This window comes from Dreissena polymorpha, chromosome 1 (genome assembly GCF_020536995.1).
Source record: "Dreissena polymorpha isolate Duluth1 chromosome 1, UMN_Dpol_1.0, whole genome shotgun sequence".
Lineage (NCBI taxonomy): Eukaryota > Metazoa > Mollusca > Bivalvia > Myida > Dreissenidae > Dreissena > Dreissena polymorpha.
The window spans coordinates 93,947,291-93,963,809 of NC_068355.1; the positions used below are offsets into that span (position 1 = coordinate 93,947,291).

The following is a 16,519-nucleotide window of genomic DNA, read 5'->3' on the forward strand; positions in this document are numbered from 1 at the left end:
AATTTTTTTTTTTTTTTTTTTTTTTTAAGATCATCTCACAAATGACCACCACACCCTCACACTATACCCCCCACCCCCCCCCCCCACCCCCCCCCCCCCCCCCCCCCAATTTTTTTTTTTGATTTTTTTTTTTTTTTTTTTTTTTTTTTAAGATCATCTCACAAATTATCACCACACCCTCACACTATACCCCCCCCCCCCCATTTTTTTTTTAAACGGTTATGTTTGAAATACCGTCCAACCATCGCACCCAAAACCCCCCCCCCCCCGATTTTTTTTTTTTTTTTTTTTTTTTCGCTTTTTTGGAAGATAATGTAATAAATGTCCACAACCCCACACTATACACCCCTCTTCACTCCACTCCTCCCTCCTTTGTGATTGAAAATGAGAGTCCCTTCACCTTTAAAAAGAAAATAGATGAGCGGTCTGCACCCGCAAGGCGGTGCTCTTGTTATCATTTGACATTTTCTGAAGTTTTAATTAAATAATAATTCCACATTCATCTTCCTGATTAGAAACATACAATTGAGTATAAACAAGTAACATTCCAATTTAAAGGTGATATATATGAATACCAAATTTATCACTTATACATTTGATGTGAGAAAAGGGATGAATGTTGATTTCCGATTGTATGTGTAAATATGAAATCCTGAGAGTGCAATGTATACACATTAAAAGTTCATAAATCATTCCATTAAGCTTTGTTGCCATCAAATGGCCTTGTTAAATCCTTCTTTATTAGCTCGGCTGTGTTCGGAGAAAACCGGAGGTATTGTCATAGCAAGCTCGTTATGTTGTCTGCCGTCCGTGTCGTGCTAAAACCTTAACATTTTGTCAAGGTTTTGAACATTGGCTATAAAATCAAAGTGCTCTCACTTACAACTTTGAAACTTCATATGTAGCTGCACCTTGATGAGTTCTACACGCCTCACCCATATGTGGGTCACTAGGTCAAAGGTCAAGGTCACTGTGACCTAGAAAAATTTTTTTGACAAACTTTCATTTATTAAAAAATGCACCCACAGCCGAGCGTTGGCACCCGTTATGCGGTGCTCTTGTTTTACCCCCTTCCTTCCCCCTGCTCCACCCCCATATCCAAGGTATGATATACCTGTATACTTAAAAATCTCTTAGGTCAGAGAACAGTCTTATAAAGGATTAACAAAACACAGATGTAGAGAACATGGTTTAATAAACCCTGCTGGAAAAGTTGGTTAGAGAAAAGATTGTAGATAAATATCCAATATTCCAATTTAGTTGCAATCTAGTTTAATGTGCGATGCTATTTCAATATTTTGACTGTTCACACATATTTTTCAAAATAGCAGCAATGAAGCTGAGATGAAATGTTAGAGGTTTGTGAAGTGTTCCATTGTTCAAGGGTTTGCTCATAATCGAAGTCAAATCAAAGACATAGGTAGTCCATTAATGTGTGAATTGTGCTATTTTAGTTGTTGTTATCCCGCGCCATCGGCGGAGGGATATTGTTTTGGCGTTGTCCGTCCGTCCGGAGCCATATCTTGGAAGTGCTTAGGCAGATTTCATTGAAACTTGGTATGAGTATATATATGGATAAGAGGATGATGGACGCCAAATGGCATTGTACACCATCTGTTAATAACAGAGTTATGGCCCTTTATATCTTGAAAAAATGCTTTTTTGAGTGTCAAATATAACACTTTTGTGTCCAAAAGCATATTGGCGGGGGATATCAATTCAACGAATTTGCTTGTTGTTTGTATTTTTCTCTGAATCTCCTGCTCAAAAATGACTCTCATGCCAGTGATAATACAAATATTTTAAATTAATTAAATGAATATGAAAACAACTGTTAAGATTTGATTAAGAAATCCATATCTGAACTTTTTTTGTTATTTGTTTAGCTCACCTGATTGCTCAGGTGAGCTTTTGTGACTGGTCTTTGTCCTTCATACGTCCATCCGTTAATATTTGTTCGTTAACACTCTAGAAGCCACATTTATTGTCCAATCTTCATGAAACTTGGTCAGAAGCTTCGTCCCAATGAAATCTCGGTCGAGTTTGAAACCCAATCTTCATGTAACTTTGTCAAAATGTTAATCTTAATGATATGTTGGTTGAGTTCAAAAGTGGTTCCGGTCCGTTGAAAAACATGGCCGCCAGTGGGCGGGGCAGTTTTCCTTATTTGGCTATAGAGAAACCTTGTTAACACTCTGGAAGTCACAATTTTTGCCCAATCATCATGAAAGTTGGTCAAAACATTGGTTTTATTGATTTCTCGGACAAGTTTGAAAATGGTCCAGATCGGTGAAATAACATGGCCGCCAGTGGGCGGGGTATTTTTCTGTATATGTATATAGTGAAAACATGTCAACACTCTAGAAGTCGAATTTTTGGCCCAATTTTCATGAAATTTTGACAGAACTTTTGTTTCCTAGATACGTGAGTTAAGTTTGAAAATGGTTCCGGTCTGTTGAAAAACATGGTTGCCAGGGGAACGTGGCAGTTTTCCTTATATTTATATAGTAAAAAGGCTTGCAAACAATCATGAATTAAGGTCATGTAACATGTGAGACAACTTTTCTAAATATTGCATTTAAGAATACAGTAGTTACTCCCCTTTGATAATTAATGTTATCATAATAATACAGTGTAGTTGTGTTGCATTTATGTGTTAATTGTTATTCGAGGTTGGATGTTTTTATGCCCCCTTTCAAAGAAAAGGGGGCATATAGTGATTGGACTGTCCGTCCGTCCGTCTTTCTGTCACACTTTGCATTAAGGTTTCCAAAAATGCTCATAACTTCTATGTCCCTTGAGATATAACCTTCATATTTGGTATGCATTTGTATATGGACAAGGCCTTTCCTTACGCACACATTTTTTTAGCCCTGTGACCTTGACCTTGAACTTAGGGTCTGCGTTTAGGTTTTAAAATCTGCGTTTAGGTTTTGAAAAATGCTCATAACTTCTATGTCCCGTGAGATATAACCTTCATATTTGGTATGAATGTGTATATATACAAGGCCTTTCCATACGCATACAATTTTTAACCCCTGTGACCTTGACCTTGAACTATTGGTCCGCGTTTAGGTTTCGAAATCTGCGTTAAGGTTTCGAAAAATGCTCATAACTTCTATGTCCCTTGAGATTTAACCTTCATATTTGGTATGCATGTGTATATGGACAAAGCCTTTTTATCTAAATCTGCGTTAAGGTTTCGAAAAATGCTCATAACTTCTATGTCCCTTGAGATATAACCTTCATATTTGGTATGCATGTGTATATGGACAAGGCCTTTCCATATGCACACATTTTTTTCCCCTGTGACCTTGACCTTGAACTTAGGGTCCGCGTTTAGGTTTCGAAATCTGCGTTTAGGTTTTGAAAAATGCTCATAACTTCTATGTCCCTCGAGATATAACCTTCATATTTGGTATGCATGTGTATATGGAAAAGGCCTTTCCATACAAACACATTTTTTTACCCTGTGACCTTGACCTTGAACTTAGGGTCAGCGTTTAGGTTTCGAAATCAGCGTTTAGGTTTTGAAAAATGCTCATAACTTCTATGTCCCTCGAGATATAACCTTCATATTTGGTATGCATGTGTATATGGACAAGGCCTTTCTTTACGCACACAATTTTTTACCCCTGTGACTTTGACCTTGAACTTAGGGTCCGCATTTAGGTTTCGAAAATCTGCGTTTAGGTTTCGAAAAATGCTCATAGCTTCTATGTCCCTTGAGATATAACCTTCATATTTGGTATGCATGTGTATATGGACAAGGCCTTTCCATACGCACACAATTTTTTACCCCTGTGACTTTAACCTTGAAGTTAGGGTCCGTGTTTAGGTTTCGAAATCTGCGTTTAGGTTTCGAAATATGCTATAACTTCTATCAAAGTGTTTATAGGGGGCATATGTCATCCTATGGTGACAGCTCTTGTTTTTAGCTCACCTGATTGCTCAGGTGAGCTTTTGTGACTGGTCTTTGTCCGTCGTCCATCCGTCCACATTTGTTCGTAAACACTCTAGAGGCCACATTTATTTTCCGATCTTCATGAAACTTGGTCAGAAGATTTGTCCCAATAAAATCTGGATCGAGTTTGAAACTGGGTGATGTTGGTTCAAAAGCTAGGTCACTAGGTCAAAAAAAAGAAAAAGCTTGTAGACATCATGAAATCATCATGAAACTTGGTGAATAGATTTGTTTTATATATATCTCAGATGAGTTTGCAAATGGTCCCGATGGGTCAATAAACATGGCTGCCTGGCAGTGTTTTTTTTATGGCAATATCGGGGCCGATATTTGGCCCCATTCCCGTCAAAAAAGAGTATATATTTTTCCCCCATTTTGTAAAAAAAATCCCCTCCAGATGTAAACAAAAATAAATAATTTTTTTTAGAAAGAACTGTTTCATAATCATGATAAATATATCTCAAATTTATTTCATAAATAACTAGCAAAGTATGTAACTATAATTTATATGATTTTTAATTATAATAAAGTGTTATATTGAATAGATAAGATTTTCCCAAATCAGTGGACTTGAATTGCATTTTTCTCCCAAAATGGCCAGGAAAAGGCCTGATGTATCTGTATTGTGTCAATATTTGTTGATAAAACATTCCAATTTGGTCCATTTAATTGATAAAAAATGCTCAAATTTGCGATTTAATCGATTTAAAAAACTCATTTAGACTCAGAATGGCTAAGAAAACTGAGACTGTGCATGAAGGCTGAACTGTATGAAACTAATGTTGAAAAAATCATTGATATATATTTCAGATAAAAGACAGAGACATTCTGCTGTGAATATTATATTCATAAAAACATGTGTATTCATATAATAAATATCATTACATATAAAAGAGTGAATTTTTAATTTTCTCCTTTTCCTAAAAAACGACGCATTTTTCCCCTTTGGACGGGCCCTGCCACCATTCCCCTATAAGTGAAAAAAAACACTGCCTGGGGGGTGGGGCAGTTTTCCTTATCTGACTATATAGAGAGAAACCTTGTGATCGAACACTATAGAGGTCACATTTTTCGCCTAATCATCGTGAAACTTAGTCAATACATTGGTTTTATTGATTTCTTGGACAAGTTGGAAAATGGCTCAGATCGGTGAAACACACTTTTTAGCTCACCTGATTGCTCAGATGAGGTTTTAGGTCTGGTCTTTGTCCGCTGTCCGTCCGTCCACATTTGGTTTGTAAACACTCTAGCATTCACATTTCTCAAGCATTCTTTATCAAAGTTGCTGAAAGATCTCAGCCAAGTTTGATGATGAGCAAAATCACATAATTAATGCCATAATTATTGCCCTTAGATTGTCCAAATTTTCATTATATTATACAAAATCCTTGTAAGCAAAGTTTGATGTTTTGGGGGTCAACTCAAAATATAGGTCACCATTCCAAATCTTACAAAAACAAAAACACTCCCTACACCAGAGTTTTGGTTCAATAATGATGAAACTTGACCAGGATGTTTGTCTGGTCAATATCTAGGTCATGTTTGACATTAGGTAAAGATTGAATGAACCGACTCCTCTCAGGTGAGCGAACTAGGGCCATCTTGGCCCTCTTTTATGAATGAGTATGAAAATTACAAAATAATACACTCAGTAATAAAACATTTGTTTTGTTTTTGGTGACAATAAGGTCTGATAGTTTAATTCATTTTACACTTGTTGCATTTCACTCATTTTTTTCTTAAGCAATTGATTGTACTATGAATTATTATTATTATTATCATCGCATGTTTACAATTTTCTAACTGTATTTTCTAGCAATGCCCTTTACATTCTGCAGTAATATATTTTGTAAACGGATTTCATGATCTATATATCCTAAAGTATATCACTTATAAGAATGTAATTTTGAAAATAAAATATTTATTGCTAAACTATTGTTTTGTATAGCCTTCATCATTAATTTTATCTAGAAGCGTCTTGAATTCCAGCATGGGAAAAGTGAAATAGGCACAACGCAATGTTCAAATACTCTTTTCTTTACTTCTGTGCCCATATGATCACAACTTATTCGGGTGAATATTTGATTAGGTTCCATTCTTAATAAAAAAATATTCAAAAAAACATTTAGTAAAGCAGTGTCGACAGACCGTTTATCAGTTACGTACATGTCAGACGGACGTCTACCTAAGCTGGGCACGACCTAATGTGACCCAGATCGCGATTATGAAGGCTTATTTGACGCATGTCAAAAGCTGTGAAGAGAACTCCGTTACGGACATAAATATTTGTTTGATAATATTATTTTATTTCAACTTAATTTAAATGAATTTTTCGGCGTTGTTTCATTGTATAAAGTGATCATGAGTGGCTATTACATCAATTCCAAATCGTCAGTGACTTTATTAAGTGACTTTAAGAACATTAAGTGCGTAACGGTGTAAATACACATTTTAATTACGTTTTACAACTTTAAGAATTTCTATAAAATGTTTGGGTACATGTTGATAATACTAAATTCTTCTTTCATCGGACACCTTTTTGAAGACTTTATGATGTTAAAACACGTTTGCAGTTTTTGTTGAATCTGTATGTATATAAAAGTCTCCTTTTCATGCGGCGTAACGGCGTTTTCACATTTGTAACGGTGTGGACAGATTATCATATACTTTCATATTCTTGTTTATTCGCATCGTGTTTTGTACTAGAAATTATGTCAGATAAGTTCCATGTAAAATTTATGATGTTGTTTGAAAAACAATCGGCGATATGAATACAAACTTTATTTGCATCATATTGTTTGTATAAATTTGTCCACACCGTTGCGATGTTGTCAACACCGTTTCTCATTCATTGTAACGGTGTGGAACGTAACGGTGATGACATTCGGGAATTCTGACAGAACTGATTCCAATTGTAATAACTCTCAATTTTTGTCTGATAAATTCCATGTAAAATTTGCGATGCTGTTTGAACAACAATCGGCTATATGAAAACGAAGTTTATTCACACCATAATGTGTGTATATATTTGTGCACACCGTTACGATGTTGTCAGCACCGTTACTCATTCAGAGTAACGGTGTGGACCGTAACGGTGATGACATTCAGGCATTTGATCATCCACAAACAGCACGCTACTTGTCTCAAAAACACATTACGCACACATTATTTTGTGGCATCTAAGAATACATAATATTTGAAAATCCTAAAAGAACAGGAAGTGGAAATAGCAAAGAAAATGGAAGAACGGTGTTGACACTGAATAAAAGTACGTTCAATATTTTACTTACTTTTTAATGATTTTCACATTTTTCGCGCTCTGTTCATTGCTTCATTATGACGTAAAAGGTTGAAAGAATGTTTACTTTTCGGAAAAAGTTGTATCCCCGTATCATTCCCGTGCGGTAAATGAATTTTTCTTCAAAACGGTGTCGACTTGAAAAATTAGGGACAGAGCCGTAACTGACCATTTATAAATATTCTGCATATAAAGCTACTAAATGTAACTGTTATTCAGTTAAGTTTAAATATATTAAGCTCCAAATGGTTGGGGTTTTTTTATTTTCGTTTGACATTCTTTTATAAAACAATCAAGAAAATTACCCTTTAAGAATTCGGACAACACACCGTTACTAAAATACATGGGGGTTAGTTGCTTCGACAAAGCATAAAACTGCTTTAAACGTGTGATCTGCTAAGAACTCTTATCTAATATTGTTAACATATTATTTAACATTGTAATTATGAAACTTATCTCTGTTAATGTCTAACATTTAGATTATTGTTGAGTATGGACAGTAAATGGAACCTTATCAAATATTCACCCATTCAGGGAAAATCAATTCAACGCATTTGCTTGTTGTTTTTAAACTATGTCCATAGCACATAACTAAATGAGGTATCAGCCTGAAATTATAGGCAGATCTCATTTAGGGAGTTTGCAGTGCACAAGTGCAATGAATCTTGCTGCACCAGTTTAACCCTTTCCCCCATAAGAAGCAAAGTAAAAATTGCTTTTGCAACTAGCATAAAACCAGAACAGCCTGCAAGTAACTCGCAGTCTGTTCAGGTTTAATGCTGTTTGCTACTCATCAGTATCTAAGGTTTGGAGATGAAGCCTTAACAACTTAAATCTAGTAAGAAAGGTCAATATAACTTTATAAGGGACTACAAATGTGTCAAAATACAGCTACGTGGGAAAGGGTTAAGGATTATTGCCCTTAGTGTCTGGGGAATGTCCCGAAAACTATTTGAGGTGTCAACTTTAAACTTTGTATATAGGTGGATCATAACAAGGGTTTGAACCATAAACTCTTACTCCCCTGATTCCCCTGATTTTAAGTGTTATTGCCATTTGCATTATGTTGTACTTTAATTGTCCCGGGGCATCCCCCAAACACTTTAAATAATTGTCTCGTTTATTGCAGTTCAAGACTGTCAAGTTTTAAGGCTTCAATATTGTTAAACTTTGGTACGGCAAACATTTACCTTGAAAGTTTGGGCGGCAAGATAGGAGGTCAAATTACAGTATTTTTATATTAATTTGCACATTTTATTACATGTATTTGAATAATTTGAACAAAGATTACAAACTTCAAAACGTGTGCATTTAATATTGTGCCTATGTAACGAAGTCGGTAAATATAACAGCAATGAATTGTTCCTTTCTGCTTAAATGAAAATGAAGCGATCATAACAGTATAATTAATAGTAACCAAAAACAAAGATATACCTTTGACCTTAGCTTCTGAATGAAAATGTCTCTCAGTCGCGTAAATAGAAATGATGTGATGATAAGGTTTATAAAAAAAGAAGAATAAATAAACGTCTCGCCAATTAGAAATAACATTTACATCCGGACATTTACTTTCTCGCAAAATAGCAAGCAAATGTATATAGGATGCATTGTTTGCAATATTTCACCTCTAATTGTTTCATTTATTATGCTCCCCCCCAAGCATGGGGGGGAGCATATAGTCGCCGCTTTGTCTGTCCCTGCGTGTGTCCATCCGTCCCTGCACAATTTATGTCCGTGCTATTTATCAGCAATTAATGACCGGAATTCAATTAAACTTTATGGGAAGCTTCACTACCAAGAGGAGATGTGCATATTATCAGCCCGTTCTGGTCGGATGATTTTTCACAGAGTTATGGCCCTTTGAAATTTTTACATTAACTGTACATATAGTGTAATTCTTGTCCTCCCAACTACTAGAAGTTTCCTTTTATCTGAATATATAGTGCAATATTGTGACAAAAAAAACTTTGGGGAGCATCACCTGTCTCCGACGGTTTCTTGTTTGTCCTTGTTCTGAACAAAAAACACTTCATTTTGATAGTATTTTCATTAAGTCAACTGTTCCTTTAACATTTACTTCAGCAAAAACTTCCCTGTATCTTGCCAATAGACTTTCAACGCCGTCTGCACTCTCTTTTACATAGGAACAAAAGTGGACTGTAGGTGCATCAGTATTGACAAATATCTTATTGATTCAGTCTTCAAAAAACAAAAATATTTAACCCTTTGCATGCTGGGAAATTTGTTGTCTGCTAAAATGTTGTGTGATGAATTTCTAAAATTAGCATTTTCTTTGATTTTTTTTAAAGAATACTATAAGAATAGCAAACAATTTGGATCCTGATGAGACGCCACGTTCTGTGGCGTCTCATCTGGATCCAAACTGTTTGCAAAGGCCTTCAAAATTCGGTTCCAGCACTGAAAAAAAGGGTTAAACAAATATCTGTGCAAATTTCAAATGGCTCCCTATTTCAAACATTATTGAGTTATTGCCATTGATCAAAATGTCTTTAAAGCATTTCTGCACACAATCTAAGAGTTTTCATTTCCTTTATATATGTTTTTTTGTTAACCTATATCAGGCATGCTGTGAACACCCAGCTCCTGTTATATGTATAAACAGTAATACATTTTTTTTTTCGTGGTTTTTCGTGGTGGGAGTGCAATACAGAAAACTTATAATTCATACTTCAAGATATAGTTTGTTGTATTTCAATACTGTGAAGGGACAACAACGATAAAAAATCATATTAATCATTTTTCACGTACAAACTATATCATTATTTTTTATTCTTGCTTACTTTATGTTTACTAATTATCCCCCGCCATAGGCGGAGGGATATTGTTTTGGCGTTGTCCGTCCTTCCGTCTTTCCGTCTGTCCGGAGCCATATCTTGGAAGTGCTTTGGCGGATTTCATTGAAACTTGGTATGAGTATGTATATGGATAAGAGGATGATGCACGCCAAATGGCATTGTACACTATCAGTTAGTAACAGAGTAATGGCCCTTTGTATCTTGAAAAAATGCTTTTTTGTGTGTCTGGAGCCATATCTTGGAAGTGCTTTGGCGGATTTCATTGAAACTTGGTATGAGTATATATATTTATAAGAGGATGATGCACGCCAAATGGCATTGTACACCATCTGTTAATAACGAGTTATGGCCCTTTGTATCTTGAAAAAATGCTTTTTTAAGTGTCAAATATAATACTTTTGTGTCCAGAAGCATATTGGCGGGGGATATCAATTCAACGAATTTGCTTGTTAATAGTTTTTATCTTGAACTCTGAAGCCAATTTCATAAGAAATAAATCTCCAAAAGCTAGATTTTCTCTACATTTATTCTTAATCTTAAGTTTCAATGAAGAAACCTATTGTTTTACTTCACACTTCTAAGCTAAAGCAAAACATAGCCACATGTATTTGTTGTGTGATGTTTTTTAGCTCACCTGATTGCTCAGGTGAGCTTTTGTGACGTGTCTTTGTCCATCGTCCGTCCGTCCATTAACATTTGTTCGTAAACACTCTAGAGGTCACATTTCTTTTCCAATCTTCATGAAACTTGGTCAGAAGCTTTGTCCCAATGATATCTCGGTCTAGTTCGAAACTGCGTCATGCTGGGTCAAAAACTAGGTAACTAGGTCAAAAAAAGAAAAACCTTGTAAACACTGTAGAAGTCTCATTTCATGCCCAATCTTCATGAAACTTTGTCAAAATGTTTGTCTTAGTGATATGTTGGTTGAGTTCAAAAGTGGTTCTGGTCCATTGAAAAACATGGCCGCCTGTGGGCGAGGCAGTTTTCCTTATTTGGCTATAGAGATACCTTGTAAACACTCTAGAGGCCACATTTTTTGTCCCATCTTCATGAAACTTGGTCAGAACAGTTGTCCCAATGATATCTCGATCGAGTTTGAAACTGTGTCATGCTGGGTCAAAAGTAGGTCACTAGGTCAAAAAAAAGAAAAACCTTGTAAACACTGTAGAAGTCACATTTCATGCCCATTCTTCATGTAACTTTGTCAAAATGTTTGTCTTAATGATATGTTGGTAGAGTTCAAAAGTGGTTTTGGTCCGTTGAAAAACATGGCCGCCTGTGGGCGGGGCAGTTTTCCTTATTTGGCTATAGAGAAACCATGTAAACACACTAGAAGTCACAATTTTTGCCCAATCATCATGAAAGTTGGTCAAAACATTGGTTTTATTGATATCTCGGACGAGATAAAAAATGGTCCAGATCGGTGAAAAAACATGGCTGCCAGTGGGCGGGGCATTTTTCTCTATATGTATATAGTGAAAACATGTGAACACTCTAGAAGTCACATTTTTTGCCCAATTTACATGACATTTGGTCAGAACATTTGTTTTCTTGATACAAGAGTTGAGTTCAAAAATGGTTCCGGTCACTTGAATAACATGGCTACCGGGGGGGGGGCTGTTTTCTTATATTTATATAGTAAATATAGTTAAACAAAGCTTGTGAACACTCTAGAAGTCACATTTTTTTCCCAATCATCTTGAAACTGGGTGAAAAGATTGGTTTTATATATATCTCAGATGAGTTTGCAAATGGTCCCGATCGGTCAAAAAACATGGCCGGGGGGGTGGGGCAGTTTTCCTTATGTGACTAGAAACCTTGTGATCGAACACTATAGAAGTCACATTTTTTGCCTATCATCGTGAAACTTAGTCAATACATTGGTTTTATTGATTTTTCGGACAAGTTGGAAAATGGCTCAGATTGGTGAAACACACTTTAGCTCACCTGATTGCTCAGGTGAGGTTTTAGGATTGGTCTTTGTCTGGCGTCCGTCTGTCCACATTTGGTTTGTAAACTATATAGCATTCACACTTTTCAAGCATTCTTTATGAAAGTTGCTGAAAGTTCTCAGTCAAGTTTGATAATTAGCAAAATCACATAATTAATGTTATAATTATTGCCCTTAGATTGTCCAAATTGTCATTATATTATACAAAATCCTTGTAAACACTCTAGAGGTCACAATTTTGTTTCAGATTTTATGAATCTTGGTCAAAATATTTATTTTTGTAAGCAAAGTTTGATGTTTGGTAAGGGGGGGGGGTCAACTCAAGATATAGGTCACCAGGTAAAATCTTACAAAAACAAAAACACTCCATACGCCAGAGTTTTGGTTCAATAATGATGAAACTTGACCAGGATGTTTGTACAATATCTAGGTCAAGTTTGACGTTAGGTAAAGATTGAATAAACTGATTCCTCTCAGGTGAGTGAACTAGTGCCATCTTGGCCCTCTTGTTTCCATTAGTTATAAGAGTACAATGACTTTTTTGGTTTTAAAAATTATTATATAAATTACTTACAAGGTATACTATACAAAAAAGTAAATTCCATAGTATCTTATAACTATTTTAAAGCTCCAGAATTTATATAAATTAAAGGATTGTGGTTACTGTACAATTTCATAAGTACCCTACAGGTGTAACCAAAGCGGACGATAGGTTTATCCCCAGACTGTCCATGTTTGTTTGTGTTCAGTACAAGTACTTTAGCTATACATGTAGGTTCATTTTAATAGTAGGCCATGTGGGGAATATTCACATTTATGTTTTCAGTTGTCTTCTTTTCTCAAAAAAAAATTTGATATCGCTAGGGATACGGAAATAATTATGTTATTAAATCTTTATCCTTCGATAACTCAAAGAATACTCAAGCTAATTTGATGAAACATGGTATTTGGATTGAGGGCCATATGGGTAATATGCACGTTATTTGAGTGTTTAAGTCAGACAAACATTGTGATTGCTATGGTTACAGATGCAAAGTCCTTATTAAGCTTGGTAGGTGAAACTCAATATGTGGATAGGGGGCAATATGATGAATAAGCGCATTATTTCAGTTTCAATTGTGGTTGCTACGTTACAGCGACAATTGAAAACTAGAATCTTCATCCTACCGTAACTAAAAAGATGTCCTGAAGCTAGATGAATGAAACTAATGAAGAGACTACTCTTACTTTTAACACATTAAACCGGTATCGGACTGCCTTTTTATCTGTGACAAAAGCTTAATATAAAAAAAAAGTGCAATATCAATAATGGGTATCAGAATTTGTTCACATCCAATCGCCATGTTTACAAAGTATTAGGCAAAGTGAAAGTGTTCAACCAAATTTATCAAAGCCGATAAACTTTCTTTGGCAGATTAAACTATTGGCAAGGCTGCCATAGTAGGATTCTACTCATTCACAAATTAATCAATAAGCAGGCTAACATAATGTACATTGGTTTTGTAATGTTCACTCTAATGGATTAACTGAATGGATCAAATCATTTGTAAATGTTGTAAATAATTGAAAGTATTGAAAACAATAGTCATGAAGTTGTTAGCATAATGTTTCACCTGAAGTATCCACAGAGTCGTGGATTTTGTACTTGGAATGAACTTGGGTAAGATATACATGATATAGTTTATTACAATTTAAATACAACTAATCATATACTCTCATTTTCTTAATTGTTATGTTGTCATGTAAATTGTATCCACAATATGCTACAAATCCTGTTACCTGAACAAATCATACAAAATATAAAGCCTATTACCTAAGACTGTCTGCGAACATAAAAAATAGATGATACCATTTATGGAGATATTAAGCGACATTGATGTGCATCTAAATGCTTATGGAGAATCGATCAATTTTGTATCTGATATACGTTGAGCCATTTTGTGCAAAAACAATTCTGCCATATGAATTGGTACAGTGTGGTCAGGAGCTACTCTGTCCACTTTAACCCTTTCCCACTCAGAAGAAAAGTGAAAATGGTAATGTGCAAACAGCATAAAACCAGAACAGCCTAGCTGCAAGTAACTCGCAGTCTGTTCAGGTTTTATGCTGTTTGCTGCTCATCAGTATCTTAGGGTATGACACCTCATGGGAGAACGGATACAGAGGCACATCATGGTGTTACGCTGGTCTAATTATGTCCTAAAACCCATTTTCGCACAATGCTGCTCATTAAATTCTAGCATTTCAGTGACGATATATATAATTATACAAAGCTTGTACTTTTATTAACTCAATAATGAATTATTCAAAGAATAACTGTTGCAACTATAAATGATCTTCTAACTTTCAGGTGTCTCTCCAGGGCGGTAGGGGTAAGTGAGCCAGTATGGTAGTTTGCAATCAATTTTGAAAATTCACACATGATTTTATTAAGCCAGACATTATGCATGATAATTAAATATTATTTACACAAGGACATGAAAATCCTCTTCATTTTCCTGTTTTGGTTAGTTCTGTTAGTGAGCTGGTTAGTACATGTAAGTCAATATTTTGGTCATTTTGTTGCCTGTTAACCCTTTGCATGCTGGGAAATTTTTCATCTACTAAAATGACGTCTGCAGAATTTCTAAAATTAGCATTTTCTTAATTTTTTTTCAAAAATATCAAACAGTTTGGATCCTGATGAGATGCCACATTCTGTGGCGTCTCATCTGCATCCCAACTGTATGCAAAGGCCTTCAAAATTTGATTCCCGCACTGAAAGGGTTAAGTCACCTTGCATGTGAATTGGTCCCTGAGTCAATACAATAAACTGCATGGCGTTTGAGTATTTGGTCTTGTTGTGCAGTTTTGTTGGCCATGAAGCTGCTATCTAGTCAATCAATAATATGTTTACCTTCTTGTTTGTCAATCAATACAAAATAAGTTGGCCAGTTTTAAATCACTTTTAACTACCATATAGTCATTCTTTGGTCTGACTTATGATTGTCCAGTCACTCACTAATGATTGTCCAGTCACTGACTATTGATCATTCAGTCACTGACTAATGATTGTCCAGTCACTGACTAATAATCGTTCAGTCACTGACTTATGATTGTCCAGTCACTGACTAATGATTGTCCAGTCACTGACTGATGATCGTTCAGTCAATGATTGTGCAGTCACTGACTAATGATCGTTCAGTCACTGACTTATGATTGTCCAGTCACTGACTAATGATTGTTCAGTCACTGACTAATGATTGTCCAGTCACTGACTAATGATTGTTTAGTCACTGACTAATGATTGTCCAGTCACTGACTAATGATCGTTCAATCACTGTTTTGACACCTTGCTGGATTCCAACATGTCAATATACGTCTTGAAATCCCATTTAGTTGTTTTCATGATGGCAAGTGTCCTTTCCCTACCAGCAACTTTATTTTGTCTTCAACTACAAAACTAAGGGCTTTGTGTAATCTGTCCTCAGTCTTTCTGATTGATTTATGTTTAAATATCAAACTATACACCTTAGCTGGCATCTAAATTTATTAAGTAAATATTAATAGAAATAGAGCAAATATTGAAAGTCATTTAATATATATTGCATTAATATGTTACTACGATGGTGCATTGACAAATCTGTTGACATTGCCAGTGTTTGTTTGGCTGAGTGACTAAAGCTGTAAATATATTAGTTTCTTATCTGTTTTGTAACCATTCTTATGGAAATATGATCCGCATTCTGGGAAAATGGGGCTTAATGCATGTGAATAAAGTGCTTTACCTGGTTAGCCTGCGCTGTCCACACAGGGTAATCCAGGACTGCAATATCGGCCTAAACTGTATTTTTTTTAAGAGACTTCCTTTAAAATAAAAATACTATGAAAGAAGAAAGTGTTGTCCATTATAAGCCTCTGCAGACTGCACAGGCTAATCGGGGACAACATTTTAAGCACATGTTTTGAGCCCCGTTTGCCCAAACGGGAATAGATTATTTCAGTGATGTGTCTTTTATGAAAGAGTGATGTGTCTTTTATGAAAGATTATTACATTTAGAGAATCTATGCAATATATTTATTTAATTCAATGGAAATTCACTTTAACAAAACTACTTATTGGTTGGTGGTGTGTTTCTAGAATATGAGGCTAGAGACATGGATGTTTTTATGTTCCGCTGCGATTTAGGGTACATGTATTAAGAATTGCACTTGTCCTTTTGTCTGTAGTTTGTGGAATTTTTGTGTGCGGAACTCCTTTTAAGTCTTTTTAAAGGGGCCTTTTCACAGATTTTGGCATTTTTTGAAGTTTGTCATTAAATGCTTTATATTGATAAATGTAAACATTGGATCTTAAAAGCTCCAGTAAAAAATCAAGAATAAAATTTAAAAAAGGGGAAAAAAGTAGCCGGTACCAGGGCTCGAACCAGTCACCCCCGGAGTCCTTGAGTTAGTCTGAAGTAAAAACGCATTAGCCCTCTCGGCTATTCCGCCGGGCAAACACGGTTTAA

General features: G+C 35.5%; 1 protein-coding gene and 1 long non-coding RNA gene across 2 annotated transcripts in view; both read left to right on the forward strand.

Moving 5' to 3' along the window:
- Positions 1-313: 313 nt before the first annotated feature.
- LOC127841236 (uncharacterized) lies at positions 314-5,896 on the forward strand. Its single transcript, XR_008030806.1, has 2 exons — positions 314-3,095; positions 3,200-5,896. It is a non-coding gene; the product is annotated as an uncharacterized LOC127841236 (long non-coding RNA).
- A 7,737-nt stretch (positions 5,897-13,633) lies between these two features.
- LOC127837491 (uncharacterized) overlaps positions 13,634-16,519 on the forward strand; it is a 42,086-nt gene continuing 39,200 nt past the window's right edge. Inside the window, exons 1-2 of the mRNA XM_052364663.1 lie at positions 13,634-13,689; positions 14,380-14,401. Of these exons, the coding sequence (XP_052220623.1) occupies positions 13,634-13,689; positions 14,380-14,401 (78 nt within the window). The remainder of the gene's footprint in view (positions 13,690-14,379; positions 14,402-16,519) is intronic.